Source organism: Argiope bruennichi, chromosome 4 (assembly GCF_947563725.1).
Source record: "Argiope bruennichi chromosome 4, qqArgBrue1.1, whole genome shotgun sequence".
In the NCBI taxonomy this organism is placed as follows: Eukaryota; Metazoa; Arthropoda; class Arachnida; order Araneae; family Araneidae; genus Argiope; species Argiope bruennichi.
The window spans coordinates 19,255,358-19,270,454 of record NC_079154.1 but is presented as its reverse complement, the minus strand read 5'-3'; the positions used below and the strand labels follow the sequence as shown (position 1 = coordinate 19,270,454).

General features: G+C 30.6%; 1 protein-coding gene across 1 annotated transcript; it reads left to right on the top strand.

The window, feature by feature from the left end:
• Positions 1–1,618: 1,618 nt before the first annotated feature.
• LOC129966729 (histidine-rich glycoprotein-like) lies at positions 1,619–10,718 on the top strand. The gene is made up of 3 exons (XM_056081271.1): positions 1,619–1,694; positions 6,121–6,212; positions 9,093–10,718. Exons 2-3 carry the CDS (start codon positions 6,121–6,123, stop codon positions 10,360–10,362), a joined length of 1,362 nt encoding a protein of 453 aa, XP_055937246.1. The 5' UTR covers positions 1,619–1,694; the 3' UTR covers positions 10,363–10,718.
• The last annotated feature ends 4,379 nt before the right edge of the window (positions 10,719–15,097 follow it).

Here is a 15,097-nt window from a genome sequence, read left to right as displayed (position 1 = left end):
CCCCCCCCCTCTCCACACCAGCGGGAGGACGTTTGGTCTTGACGGATTTAACCAGCAACAGACCCCCTTACACGACGGTTCTTCTGTGGAATCGGGTCTCGAACCTGAAACCCTATGGCTCAGGAGCCGAGGCCTTACCACCTGGCCACCGCGGCCCACATAAACAGCTAGATCAATAAAATTTAGCATATGAAATGTAGATAGTTTGAACCAAATGCATTAAAGAATTGGCTTCTGTTGTATTTAAGTAATTAAAAACGCAACGATTTTGATAAATAAAATTTGATATACATTTTTTTTTTTAATTTTCCATCTAAAATGCAGATACTCGCCGTGAGGCACCTGAAAAAAATAGAGATATGAAGCTACTGGCATGGTGGTTGGTTCTCGTCTCCCTGATGGGTAATAAATGTTGTCGGATAATTATCTCCTGGTGACAGGGACGTGCCTACTACTGAAGGAACTGTATTGTGACTGGTGATAGCACTTAGTACTCAACCATAGATTCTACATGTCGTGGCTTCCGATCATTTAGATTTTTCCGTGTGTTCACAGACGGATTTCAGTAGTGGGCTATGATCTAAAACGTAGATACTTATCAAATGTTGAACCAAATCTGTGTAAGAGTTGACCGTCTGTCAGTCCGTACTTTCGCATGTATGTAAATAAAATATCTGAAAACTTCAACTATTTTGATAAATAAGCATTGAGGCGCAATTTTATCATCTGATGCGTAGATTTTTATCAAATTTTGATTAAAATCTATCAAATGTTTGGACATTTGTCGCTCTGTACATTCTCATGTAAATGCAACAACTTCAAATAAATAAAATTTTATATATGATCTTGTTACAACAATTTCAATTCTGTATCAAATTTTGGGTTGAATCAATCGTAAAAATATCGTTCAAAATGCATACTTGGTTTGTTTCTTACTATATGAAGAAGTACTAAGTGTCCATGTGTGGGATGCTGCAAATAAAAGTATCAGCACTCCTGGTGTTCATGGTCTTATCCAAGATCCACACTTTTTTCAAGATAAGGGGGTAAGAAGAACAAAGATAACACGCGTATTAGGTAGAATTCGAATCATTTTTTTGGGGGGGGGATTACTCCTGCTAATCAAAGCCAGAAACGATCAGAATCCAGAAAATTAATACCTTACACTAAGTATCATTTACATTTGTTAAACCACCGATGACAACTGGGAGCGAAAAAAATAAAACCTTGCCTGTGGCGTCACTTACCCTCGCTACCCAATGAATAAGTGAAATAAATCCGCTCTTAAAATCTACAATTTACGAAATTACCGAATCTCTGTACCATATCCTTACGTTTCCCGACATCTCTCCAATGACCGAGAACTTTGTTATTATATCTGAACAAATAAATTTGTGCGAAAGTTCAGCCTAGTTGCTGACAGTATAATTGGTACAAACCGATCACAAATTCCGACGTGTGATTATTGATAATCGGCGAATTTCTGGCGATCACACGGAGGAAATGCTTGTTACCGTCACGCCTGGGTGGCACGGTCTGTTTTCTTTTTAAAAAATGAGCAGCAAATCGACATCCAGAAAGGGCTCTTTTTCTTCGATTCGGAAGCGAGTATATAAACCGGGGCGACTCATTCACTTTCAACAACAACTGGAAGAGCTTTCTTCTGAATCAGAAAGCTCCCAAATCGCTTAAAGGTATACATTTTTTCTCCTTTGTTTACTTGTTATATTTAATTCATTCTACTTGTGTTTTCTAAAGTTAAGTATTTCCTATTCAAATCTTTTCAAAGCGGAAACTGAAGAATCTAAGTTCATAGTTTTGGGTTTTCTATAGTTAAGCAAATTTTAATAATACTTTAGAAAGGGGTTTTTAAATTCGAAGTTGAATCAAATTTGGTATTTTATATCTGATAAATCTTTTTAAAACATACAAGAATCGCTGAAAGGCATACATTTTTTCTCCTTTGTTTACTTGCTGCATTTAATTCATTCTATTTGTTAGTTTTCTGAACTTAAGTATTTCATATTCAAATCTTTTCATAAACTAAAGAACATAAGTTTATATAGCTTTGAGTTTCCTGTAAATGAGCAGATTTTAATTATATTGTGAAAGTGGGTTTTTAAATTCTAAATGGAAGTAACTTTGATATTTTATATATCTATCTTGTTTATCTGTAAATTTTATATAACTGCTAAATATTTTTTTAAATGTACAAGAGTTTTAGAAATATGATTTATTAAATTTTCTTGAGATGTTAAAACAAACATTTGGTGGGAAATCCAATAATTTATCAAATAATTTCGTCTTATATTTATTTGAAGGCTCGAATATTCAAATTGGCTTAGATATATTAGCTTTCATTTTATATTGCCTTGCTGAAAGTATTGTTAAGCAAATCATAATAAAAATCATATATATTTATAACAAACCTACGAGAATGGACTATCAAAACTTTCTCTCATATACCTTATAAAGGTGTAATCTCTTTTCCCTCCAGGATAAAAATTCTAGTCGTAGGAAAGACCATAAACTCCCGGTTGCTCGGATTTTTATGGTCCGTAGTCCCATATATAAGTGTCTTGCAATTCCTTATATAAAAAAGAAAATGGTGTCGATCTTTTGGGTGCCTTTTTTCAACCTACTTCCACCAAAGTTTAACAATGCTTCATTTTGAGTGATAATATTACATAGAATTTCATTTATCTAAGTAATTGCATTTCGCTTTTGTATGCATAGCTTCATCGCCAATGATTCTATTTAAAATTTGATACTGATCAATAATTTAGATGCTAAAACTGTGTACCAAATTTTATTCATCTAGTTCTTTACGATTATAATTAATTTATTATACTTTTTTCTCGGATAGAAGAATTTTCTACGCATGTATTTCGTTCAAAATTTAATTGAAATCCAAGTGTAAAAAATTACACACCAAACCTTTTTTACGTAGTGTGTAACAAATGACACTTTTCTTTATTTTAGTATAAAAAATTACACCCCAAATTTCACCCTTCTAGCTCAAAGAGTTTTTAAGTTATCGTGTTCACAAATAGACATAATTCCAAAAATCTATTTTTTTGGATTGAGAACGGTTTGAAATGTGGAGATTCGAGTTCGAATTTTTTTCATGATCTTTGTATTCATCGAATACTAGAAAGAACAGAGCCAGACTACCCCAGGCTGTCTAATATTCTACCACAATAAGATTTTTATGCTTACTCTTAACGTATAGAAAAGAAAACCCAAGTAATTTTTTTTAGAAATTTAATCAACTTCTTCCCATTTAACTATTTACATTCAAAATTTAAGACAGATAGACTATTTTAGTATAAAGATCCCATAGGTTATATCATTCGCTTAAATAATCGTGTTTTTGAATGACTGGAATCACATTTCACGGATGGACAATCAAAAAGTCAATCTGTCCATTGCCTAAGTCAAATTGATTGAAATTCTGACACAGATCCACAGTTTTGGAGAAAAAATCATATACTGATATCCATGCCTCTAGCTAACTGTGGTTTCGGGCTATTTCTTTCACTTACGCATGAATAAGCAGATAAGCAAACGGGGTTTCGGGCGACATTAATCAAAAATTTAAAATTCTGGAGATAAAACATGACATTGAATTCATTCAGCTTGTTTGTTGAGTCTTGTCTATCTTATTCATAAGCTCATGGATGGATAGCCGGGAAGACTTTTCTTTAAAAACGTATTGTCCAGAATTCTATAGGAATCTAGAGTTTTGGTATAATGATCTCCCACCAAATTTCACTCATCTGTCTTATCCAAGTTTTCAAGTTGAGTGTATATACATGCTGCTATAATCAGTAGCAGATTTGGATCTTTTGAGATCCTGGAAAGTGTACATTTTAAGGTCTCTCTTTTAATAAGATGATCAGCTTGATTTCTCATATTAGCATTTTTTTAGCTTGTTAATGCTTTATTTCAGATTAATAATTTTATTTTTGAATTTTTATTTATTTCGTGAATATATATTTGTTTTTATTCATCAATAATGTCAGCAGTATTTACGTTTTGAACGTATGTACATTTATATTATTGAAGTAGATGTTCGGTTTTATAAATATTCTATTAAGTGACCATAATGAAATAGACTAATTATACTTGATAAAGTGTTAATACTATCTAACATTTTATCATTTATAGAACTTGTATTATTTCATAAACTGACTTATTTGACAATTAGGAAAATAATGTTTTATAACCGATTCGTTTGCGGCTCGCTCTCAACAAAGTGACCCCGTTTGGAATTCCTCCAAACGGCTTAATTCCAAAAAGAATTTTTATCGAATCATGGAGATTTAAAGCAAAGAATTTCATCAATTTCTCGAGGATGAATTTTCAGGCAATTGCGATGCTTTGTCTCTCAGTGTTTCATATAATTAAAAAAAAAGAAGTGAAACCTTAAAATAAAACTTTCTAAGTGGATATAATTTTGGAATCGGTAACCGTTAACATTTTTTGAATTACGGATTAATTAAGGAGCATAGTTTTAATATGAATTATCTCAATAGGCTATTTGTTATGCAATATTAAATTTTTAAAAAAAATGCAATATTCGATTTTTTTTTTTTTTTTTTTTTTTTTTGTATGTTGCAGGGGATTAGATATTCCACAAAATGTGCGATTTGATTGTCGTTTTATGCTTGTATACCTGCATCCAATAATTTATTTATTGTAAATTTTGCTTCGCTTTGTCTTTCAGTATTTTATCTGTAGTTAAGTAATTTTTATAAGAAAATTTAATAAATATAAAAAAAATGTCTTTTAAATAAATTTTAAATTTTAATGAATAACCTTTTAATGCATTTATAATTGTTAAAAGATATTTTAATAAGTTTTATTATCTCGAATTATTAATAATTTTATTAATTTTTTATTTAATATTTTCAGATTAATTTTAAGAAAGAAAAACGATAGCGAAGTAATCATGTATCAGTGTGCACGGCATAGTTAATTGTAAAAATTTTTGAATAAAAATATTCATCTTAGTAAATTTATAGTTTAATTCCTTATTTTGAATGTTCCAGCAAAATATGAAGCACACGTGGTAGTATTGTTAACAGTAAAGATTATAAACTTCTTTCAAAATAAAACAAGCGATACAAATCTTAGAAATCGTCCTGGTTCATTTTGTTCAATTTCACAACTGTATTTATTTTGCATTTTCTATGCTCAATTTCATTTGTATTCTAATTATTTTTTCGTGAAAAATAACGTAAATGACAACATAATTACTAATAAGTAGTAATTTCCTTCTTTAGCTTAGTTCGGCAGATAATTGGAAGGCTTTTTAAAATCAAAACAATTAAATCATGCAAACAAATTCGTCACAACATGCGGAATTCTATACTTAAGTGTTTCTTAACCCTATATTCAGCGGTGATTCAAATTCGTATTAATATCATTTTTGCTTTAGATTTTGATTAATTTAATAATTAATTAATAAAATTTTCTATTTATCATGTTCTTCATTAAAAATGAGAAATGTTTTAGAACGGATGGTTTAATTTAGAAATTAATATTTTAATGAAATAATTTTAATAAAATCTCCTAATATTTTTTTGTTTTTCCTTTTCTTCATACATTCAATTAAACAGATTTATAGATGAATTTTTGGAGTTATAAGATGTCTTGTAGAGTTAATTTTTCCTAGTGTTTTTTTTACAAAGGCATAGTTTATAAATATTTTAAATAGGTCCACATCGTAATGATCTCTTTTTTCCAAAAATAATTTTTTTTGCTCCAAAAGTGATAATTTCAATGAAGAAAACGCAATGGGAAATTTTAATTTTACAAAAATATTCATTATTATAAATTGAAACTAATTTGTAATGCATAAATGAAACAATTTGATACATAAAAATCAAAAAATCGAAGGCAATTACATTTTCCAATTTTTTTAGTGTTATCAACGTAAACTTATTACTATGAATTTTTTTGAAAAATAACAATTTTTGTCAGAAAATTGATTTTTTGCTTAAATATAAAACAAACATATTTCATGAAATCACCCCGTCAAATTTCCAAAAATATCTAATTTAAGAGACTAATGCACAAATATTTACTTACTGTGACTTCTCTTACTTTCATTAGATGAAGATCAACATGAAACTTAGTTTGATTCTACTAATTGCGGCTGTAATGTACGTTGCCGCTGAACCAGAGCCAGAACCTGAACCTGGACAGTAAGCTTGATTTATTTATTTAATTATTTTTTAGTTTGAATCCTTTTGATTTACATTTAATTGGAGATATAACACATGAAAAATATATTGATACAGATAGTACTTGATATTTTAAATATAATAATGCATATAAATTTAAATGACATTTGGGGAAACAATATAATGAAAACTTCATCTTAGATATTTGTTCATACAGCGTAGCTCTGTATCGTATTATTTTAGCACAATTTAATTTGTACTTTATCTCGAACTACTTCATTTCAGTACTTAGAATTAATTTCAAAGTTTTGTAGTCTGGATAAAAATTTCAAAGGACCTTCTTCAAAAAAATATCTTATTTTCTGTATGCATGCATTTTGTTTTAATAGCACTAAATTGGAGTAATTTTTAGTAATTGTTTAGAGTGTAGATTGGTTCTAATATTGTGAATGTTCTTATAAATATAATATTTGATTTTCATTCACACATTAAGTTTTAATTCGTACTTAATAAATCAATACCAAATTTAATATGGTGTCTCATAATGGTTTTAACTTTTTTCATATGGACCGCACAAATCCTATGATATTAGACCCTCACCGAACTAATCTGTCTTTTCACTAATTAACTTGTAACAAGTTTTATTCTCTTTCCCAGCTGCATCATATCATAAGTAGAAACAAAATTTATTTCCCTTGACAGAGACATGCAATCGTATGAAATATTGAAAAGGATCATAGATTTTATGGTGTCATGATTTCAAATGCATGGAAAATACTCTTTTGCTTCATTTCTACAGTAACTATTTTAGGGAGAATTTCTTAACAATTTCTTATAGTAATCTAAGGTTTGAAAACATAAAAAAATTTTTGGCAAAGTACAGGAGCCAATTTCAATCGCCATCTGCGAGAAAATTTAGCTCATGTGTAAATCGCCTTTTTGACTTAGAGTAACAAATTAGCTTCTTTAAAGTAGACTGTTGTAACAACTGAAGATACCTTCAAAATGTTTTTATTTCTTGTTAAAAGGACACACATGGGTTTGATCAAAACCATAACAATATTAAATAACCATAAATAACATAATCAGAAACATTGAATAAAACTTTGTAAACAAAATAAAGAAACTAATACAGATTTCGCACATATATTTTTCTTTGTGATTATGATATTGTTTGGTAAATTACAGACGATAAAAATAAAGTAAATAAATAAATGAAAAAGAAGACGTTCTAAAAGAGAGAGAAACAAAGAAATTAGAAAGTTTTCTGAAAACGAAATTTAAATTATATTAAAATAATTTTCATTATTTTTTTTTCATTTCCTAAATTGGCTTTTTACTAAATCAGCGAAGAAATTAAACTTCGTACAGCAGATCAACGCAGAAAAGCTTTGATTCATCAAAAAGAAGAATTAAATGAAAATAAATAGAGAAGAATAGCTTGATAGTTTTCAAATAATAATCTCAAAAAAAAAAAAAAAAACTGTAAAAAAAGATAACGGAATGTCAGATTTAGAAATTTTAGTTTTTAACATTTAAATTTTTTCTGGACAAATGACCATTTTTTAAAAATTTGGCAAAATTCAGTAAATTATATGAGATACAAAAAAAAAAGGTTCTTGAAAAGTTCCTTTCTCTTTTTGATGGTGCATAGATTGATTAACTTTTTTCCTACAGTCATAAAAATTACACAATGAATAAATAAGTGCATAAAGTCACTTAAAAAACAAAACATATTAAATAAAAATCTTCTACTTAAAATTTTAAAATTAGAGTTTCGAGGTGCTTTGAATCGACTTTGAGTACTTATGAGCCAAATTTCAAGGCTGTAGGTGTATAGATTTGTTTGAACATCGCAGACATGTACAAGAACACTTTCTTTTATAAGTAAAAACTCAAATGACCATTTAGTGCATTGGCTTCGTGGTATTAAGTGAAAGCTTCTTCGGAACGGCTTTTAAAATTTTGAGTTGGAATTAGATGTCGAAAATACCAGCACCATTTATTTCTCGTTACATTTCCATTGCACATCAGTAGAAATAAGTGCCGATAAAACGAACTTAACCAAACCAGCGTGTTTGAAGTATTGTTGATGGAACCTAGGTACCATAGACATTGCTATCACTCCACTGCTTCAATCGCTACCTCGTTTTTTCATATGATTAGAACTATTAAATTCAATATATTCTTCTTGGTACCTAAAAGATCAAGGAAACGTTCGGAGTTCACATTATATTGACAACAAAAAAACATGGTTTCAAGTTATTATTTACTTTTTTCTTTTCGATGCAGTTCTAACTAATTATGTGTTATGTGTCTCAAAATTGCTTTGTTTACAATACTCGAGCTGCTGAAGACAATGAGTGCATGCGGAAATTCTAATCCTTCATAGTCTGATTCATAAATGGATCTGAATACAATATTTTTCCGGTTATATTTTACAGATATAATAATATTTGTCATAAGTATTATATGAGAAGCGTTTGTTGCTAATTTTTAAGTTATTATAAAAAAGTATGCCTGAAAGATTCTGATTTCTATTGAAAATTTGGATTTAAAAAAAAACGTTTCGAAATTCATTAATATAAAATCAAAATTTTCAAGCAGTTTAAAAAAAATAAAATTCTCGCTTTTAGAGATAATTTTTACATTTTTTAAAATTGTGCAAAAGTAATTTCACCATTGAAATCTGTAAATAAATTTAACTTCCTCTGTTTAATCGATTAGAACATAAAAACTTAACCAGATATTCCGAAGATAAAAATGCAGAAAATACGAAAATTTATTGTATTGCAATAAATCTTTGTTAAATTACTTCCTTAAAAATGATAAGAGTAACTCAGAAATTTTTAAACGCAATAAAATAGATATAAAAATCACTTTCTTCTTTGTTTATTTCAGTCATGGAGATGAGAAGGTTATAGTCATCAGAGAGAAAGGCGAGCAAAAACATCACCATCATCATAAGCATCATCACGAGCATAGTCATGAACATGGCCATAAACATGGACATGAGCATAAACACGGACACGAGCACAAACATGAACATGGTCACAAACACGGACATTTGCACAAGCATGGACATGAGCATAAACACGGTCATGCTCACAAGCACGAACATGGTCATAAGCATGAGCATGGACATAAGCACGAACATGGCCACAAACATGAGCACGGACATAAGCACGAGCACGGTCACAAGCATGAACATGGTCACGAACACGCACATGCACATAAGCATGGTCACGAACACAAACATGGACATGAACACAAACATGAACACGGACATCAACACGGTCATTTACATAAGCATGAACATGGGCATAAACACGGACATCACCACAGCCATGGACACAAGCACGAACATGGTCACAAACACGAACATGGACACAAGCATGGACATGAACACAAACACGAGCATGGGCATAAACACGAACACGGGCACAAACATGAACATGGACATAAACACGGTCACGCCCATAAGCATGAACACGGTCATAAGCATGGTCATGAACATGAGCATGGTCATAAACATGGACACGCTCACAAACACGGCCACGAGCATGGTCATAAGCATATTCACGGTCATAAGCACGGACATGAACATAAACATGGTCATGAACACAAACATGTACATGGTCACAAGCATGAGCACGGACATAGTCATGGGCATGGACACAAACATGGACATGCTCACCAACATGAACATGGACACAAACACGGGCATGCTCACAAACATGGACATGGACATAAACACGGACATGGCCATGGTCATGAACACAAATGGCACGGAATCATCTCTGGTCATGCTCATTCCCTTCCTGCTGAAGCTCACGGATTCGATATTCCTGCAGTTGAAGACCATGAATTCAAAAATCTTCCGGAAATCAGCCATGGGCATGGACTTGATGTGGGTGGCAATTCAGACATTGAAATCACACCTCACCACGGAGATGTATTCCAACATGACCTTTTTGAAGGCAAGACTAGCGAAGCCGATGCATCTTTTCCAGAATTCAATTCTGGAATCAACCATGATTCATTCTTCTCTGCTGGACATGGAGCACAAGAGTACCCTACATTCAGAAGCCAAGGCCTTCGTGGTGATCCTATTTTTGCTAAACTTGGACTGTCTTCTGTTGACAGGAGTGGTGCTTTCGTCAAAGTTTAAAAAATTTCCCAGAAGCTTCAAATGTAAAAGGCAGCTATCAGTTCCCCCTTTTACGATCGGACTGTTTCCTTCATGATAATTTATTTATTCATCTGCTGGCAAATCATCCTGCGCAAGTGGGAATGTATAAAATATAGGATTTTTTTCCCATGCCATAGTATTTGCTATTTGCCTTCCATGTAAGAAATGCATTTAAAAATAATACGTTTAGTAATTTAGAATTTTATAAATGGAATATTCTGAGTAACCCTTGCAAAGTGTATAGTAAGTATGCCACATTCATGCTTATATTATGCATATTAAAAACCTGTACAAAATAAAACGTTAAAAGTTGCTTGTGCATAATAAAAATAATTTCGAGGAAAAAGAAAAGACTTGCTTTATTTTTTTCACATCATCGTTTCAGCTCATATCATTATCAACAAAACTGATAACAGCAAACTTATAAGGAACTCTCAATTTTAATTAACTATAATGTAATAAAGAATGAAATTATGCAGCTTACCTATCTTAATAATTTGAAATGGAAACTACTAGCTTGTTCATGCTTTTTTTTTCTATAGCATTTTTACTTAAAACTTTCAATTTCCACTAATTTTAAATTCTAGTGTATTCTGACTTTACTCCCAATTTTCAGTCTCTTCTTAATCAAGCATTATATCTATTAAAAGCATTAATTCACTCTAACAATCTACCATCAACATTGTAGAGGGAAAACGAAAAAACATACTAGCTGTATGCTTTGGGTCTTATTGACGAGTGGAGCTTCTCAACGAGAACTGTCTTACAGTTGACTTATAAAAATAAATAATAATATAAAAATAAAATTATTATTATTATAAATAATAATTATTTTATTTTTATATTATTATTTATTTATTATTATATAAATAATATATAATAATAAAATAGTAATAAATTTATATTTAAACATTGCCATTCGTAGACAATAAATTACGCGCAATTATTGTGATAATAAAGAAATTTATTGACATTAAAAAAAAAGAAATAAAGCATATTAGCTTTATTTTCTCTTCCATCAGGGCCGCAGTGGCCTGGTGGTAAGATCTCGACTTCGGAACCGGAAGGCTTCAGATTCGAGACCCGATGCCATCGAGTAAGCGGGCCTGGTGCACGCTAAATCCGTCAGGGCCAAACGTCCTCTCGCTGGTATGGTATGGAAATTTGGAGAGGGGGTATAAGCTCAAGTGCCGCCCTTGTCATCTGACCGCGGCTCAAAATCGCGAGGCCCGCTCCAAAATAGCCTTAGTGCTCTTTAAAACGGTACTTTAATGTAGCTCAACTAAATTTTTACATTAAGATAACTGAGGTGTATGCACTAAGTAAGGCTAATACGGTAACTTGACGATTTCAGCTTTTATATATATATATATATATATATATATAACTGATATTTTTTTTTGTATATATAACTGATTAATTTTTTTAAATTTTTTTAAAGAAAGCTAAGAAGATGTTACAGTATACTTCAGAGTCGAATCAATTCAATAATCTTTCATGTGGACTGGGAAATCTGCTTTTATTTCTTTACCTATACAGTCGCGCTTGCTTTATACCCTTAAATTAAAAAAAAAAAAAAAAAATTCGTGTAGTTGTTGAATTGAAGAAATATAATTTACTATTGAAAACGATAGGTTTATTTTAATGCTCTTCAATTATATATCATGAATTTTCTCAAAGCCTTTATATTTCATATATGAATCACAAAATATTCCGTAAAACTAGTGGGAGAAAAAAAAAGGGCTTCAATTAGTTGCATTAATTGCGTGCTCTTATTCTTTCTACATTTAACCTATGTCTTTAAATTCTTAATCTCACCTATCTCATTGCGTGTTTAAGAGATAATTTGAAAATTTTTGACAACATTTTAGAAATGTTTTTATGGTTTTAAGGATTTTTTATTTTATTTACTATTTGAATTGAAATTAAAAAAAAAATGTTCATGAAATAATAAAGCTAAGTTTTTTCAGCGTTGCACTGTATAGATAAAATAAAATTAAGCAGAAATATATTTATTGAAAAAAAATAGTAGAATGGTCGAATTATTTCTATGACCATATTATTTTTAAAAAAGAATATTCTGCAAAATTTTAAATTTTGAATAAAATATTATAAATGAAAGAAATTTTTTTAAAGAAAAACTTTAAGACAATAGATAATAGAAATAATCTTATATTTTTCAATTTTTATAACTTTAACATAAACATTACACTTTCAGTTTCAAATAAGCATGGCCTATTAGCTTCAGATACTTTATTATGAATTATGTTTTGCTACTTTCTTCAATTAAAAAGTCAAATTTCATTTATTCGTTCATTTTACTTCCTATATGAAGTACAGAGGAAAAACTGTAATCTTCAAAACATTCGAACTCGAAATTTTGATGAAATTCCTCATATTAGACCCCCCCCCTCAAGCTCAAAAAACAAATTTGTTGCATTTTATCTGTCTATGAGCACGATAACTTAAAAATGTTTTGAGCTATACGGATGAAATTTGGCATACTGTCTTTACACCACATTTGTAGATTTCTATCAGATTTTGAACGAAATCCATTAAGAGGAAGTCTGTCTGCCCGTATTTCCAGTACAAGTAAACTCGATTGCTACAAAACAAAGAGCTAGACAGAAAAAATTTGGAAAAAAGATATAGCATCTAAAGAATAGATTCTTATCAAATTTCCAACCAAGGATTTGACTGTTTGTCTGCAATTTCACATGCGATGTCAATCCATCAAATTTATTGGAGGCCCGCACCATGTTTGTGCCCGGAGCCCCAAAAATGTTACGACATTATCTCTGCAATTTAAATTGTAAACAACTATGCAATAAAGAGCAAATTCTTAAATTTATATTGGAACCACAAACAAGTTTTAAAAAATTTCACATAATAATATTAATACACTTTTCTAACGATAATTTTCACGATGCAAGTCGATTTTAGTGCAATGCACTGGAATTCATTAAACTATATTCTATTAAGTAAAATTTGTAATTTTCAAAAAAAAAAATGCAATCTAAAGTTAGTAGTTTATTTTAAATACGATGCATGTCATATCCGCGTAATCCTTTAACTTTTCTCTTCAAATGCAAATCTATTTAAAAATCTGAATTAGATGCCTCATTTTATTTTAGACCTGTATAGTTATTTTCATCTAGATAGGAACAAAAAGGACGATACTAAATCATATACAAGTGGATTTTATCTTTCATATTAATTGCTACTTTAAATAAATATTTCTTTAATGTAATGAAAAAAATCTGATACATCAATTCGGACAAAGATCTTTTAAAAACAACAAAGAAATTCTTTTAATAATCTCTTGTAATCAAAAACCAACTATTTTTCATCCTTCATTTGTTGTCAGATTGTCATGTTGCACTGAAGAAGTTGATATCTTAAAGTGTTACTACAAACTTTGTCCATAAATAAGGACATAATTCATGTGTGAAAAATGAAATGATTGTCAGAAATTATGTGTATAGTTACTTATCGGCATGAAGATTCAGGTACTTTCCATATCGGTGAACCAAGTTTCCCATAATCTCTTCGAAGAACGTCGTCACCAGTGATGTGAGATGGGCCTTAACACTCCTTTGACGCTCTTCAATAGTCTGGAAGTTTTTTTTTTTTTTTTTTTTTTTGTAAAGAAAAACTTTTGACAAGAAATGTCCAATCATTCATCCTCCAAATTGTATGCCAGTTGACCAACTCGTTGCTTGAGATTTCAGCACCCACCGCGCTTCCTCTTTTCTGTGAGATGATCAACTCTTGTAGCCTTAATCCCCCATATCGAAACTGCAGCCTAGAGACGAGTGATTTTCATATCATCCTAGAATTGAAGAACTGTCTAGGAGACCAAAGCTCTGAAACTAATGAAGAACGTCAAAGGAACTTTTAAGATCTATCTCGCATCACTGGCTACAACGTTCTTCGGAGAGATTTATCCATCTATTTGACAAATGCCTGAATTTTCACCGTAAATATATCGAAAAGTAACCATATTTGTACATAACTTTCGGTGATTAATTCATTTTGTTTCCTATTCTTTTTGTGTGTGTGTGGTCTGTTGACGTTTGAAAAAAATGCTGTTGTATGTATGGAACGGCTAACATTTTTTATGAGACCTATCGCATAACGGTTTTTGTCGCGTAAATTGGTTTAAAAATATTTTTATGAAAACAGCTTGCACTTTCGTTGCTAGACATAGGATTTATTTCAGACAACACTTTTAAATTAAAAAGCAATGAAGTCATAAATCAAGAAATATAGTAATTCTAAATAAATATCTAACTTTTTTTTTTCTTTTCGTTTCACAATGCTTTTATAATGTTTCTTATCATGGGAATTAGTTTTGCTGTATTATTTCCAGAGCAGCCAGCACATTTCATTAATATCACTGTTATTAATTTAAAGAATGTTCATTAGCTAATGATGTCTACCTCAGTGATTTGCACAGCAGAAGAGTGAGTATTTTACGAAAATAAAACGTAACTATAAAAACTGCTTTTGAAAACATGTCTTAAATCTTAACGATAATGGCACACCCTATTTTGATGTAGGGTGTGCCATTATCCATAGGACAAATGTACCAAAATATTTATATTATCTATCTATATGAGCCCGGACTCGCCCCGTTCAACAAAGTCCTGACTCGGGCGTATAGTTGAAATCTAATAATAGCGCATATCTATTTAGTATTTCATAATGTGAA

Bases quoted from the DNA above. Each gene is read 5' to 3' on its own strand.
- LOC129966729 (XM_056081271.1), top strand. From the start codon at position 6,121: ATGAAGATCAACATGAAACTTAGTTTGATTCTACTAATTGCGGCTGTA. The intron at 6,213-9,092 runs GTAAGCTTGATT...TGTTTATTTCAG, and splicing joins CCAGAACCTGAACCTGGACA to TCATGGAGATGAGAAGGTTA.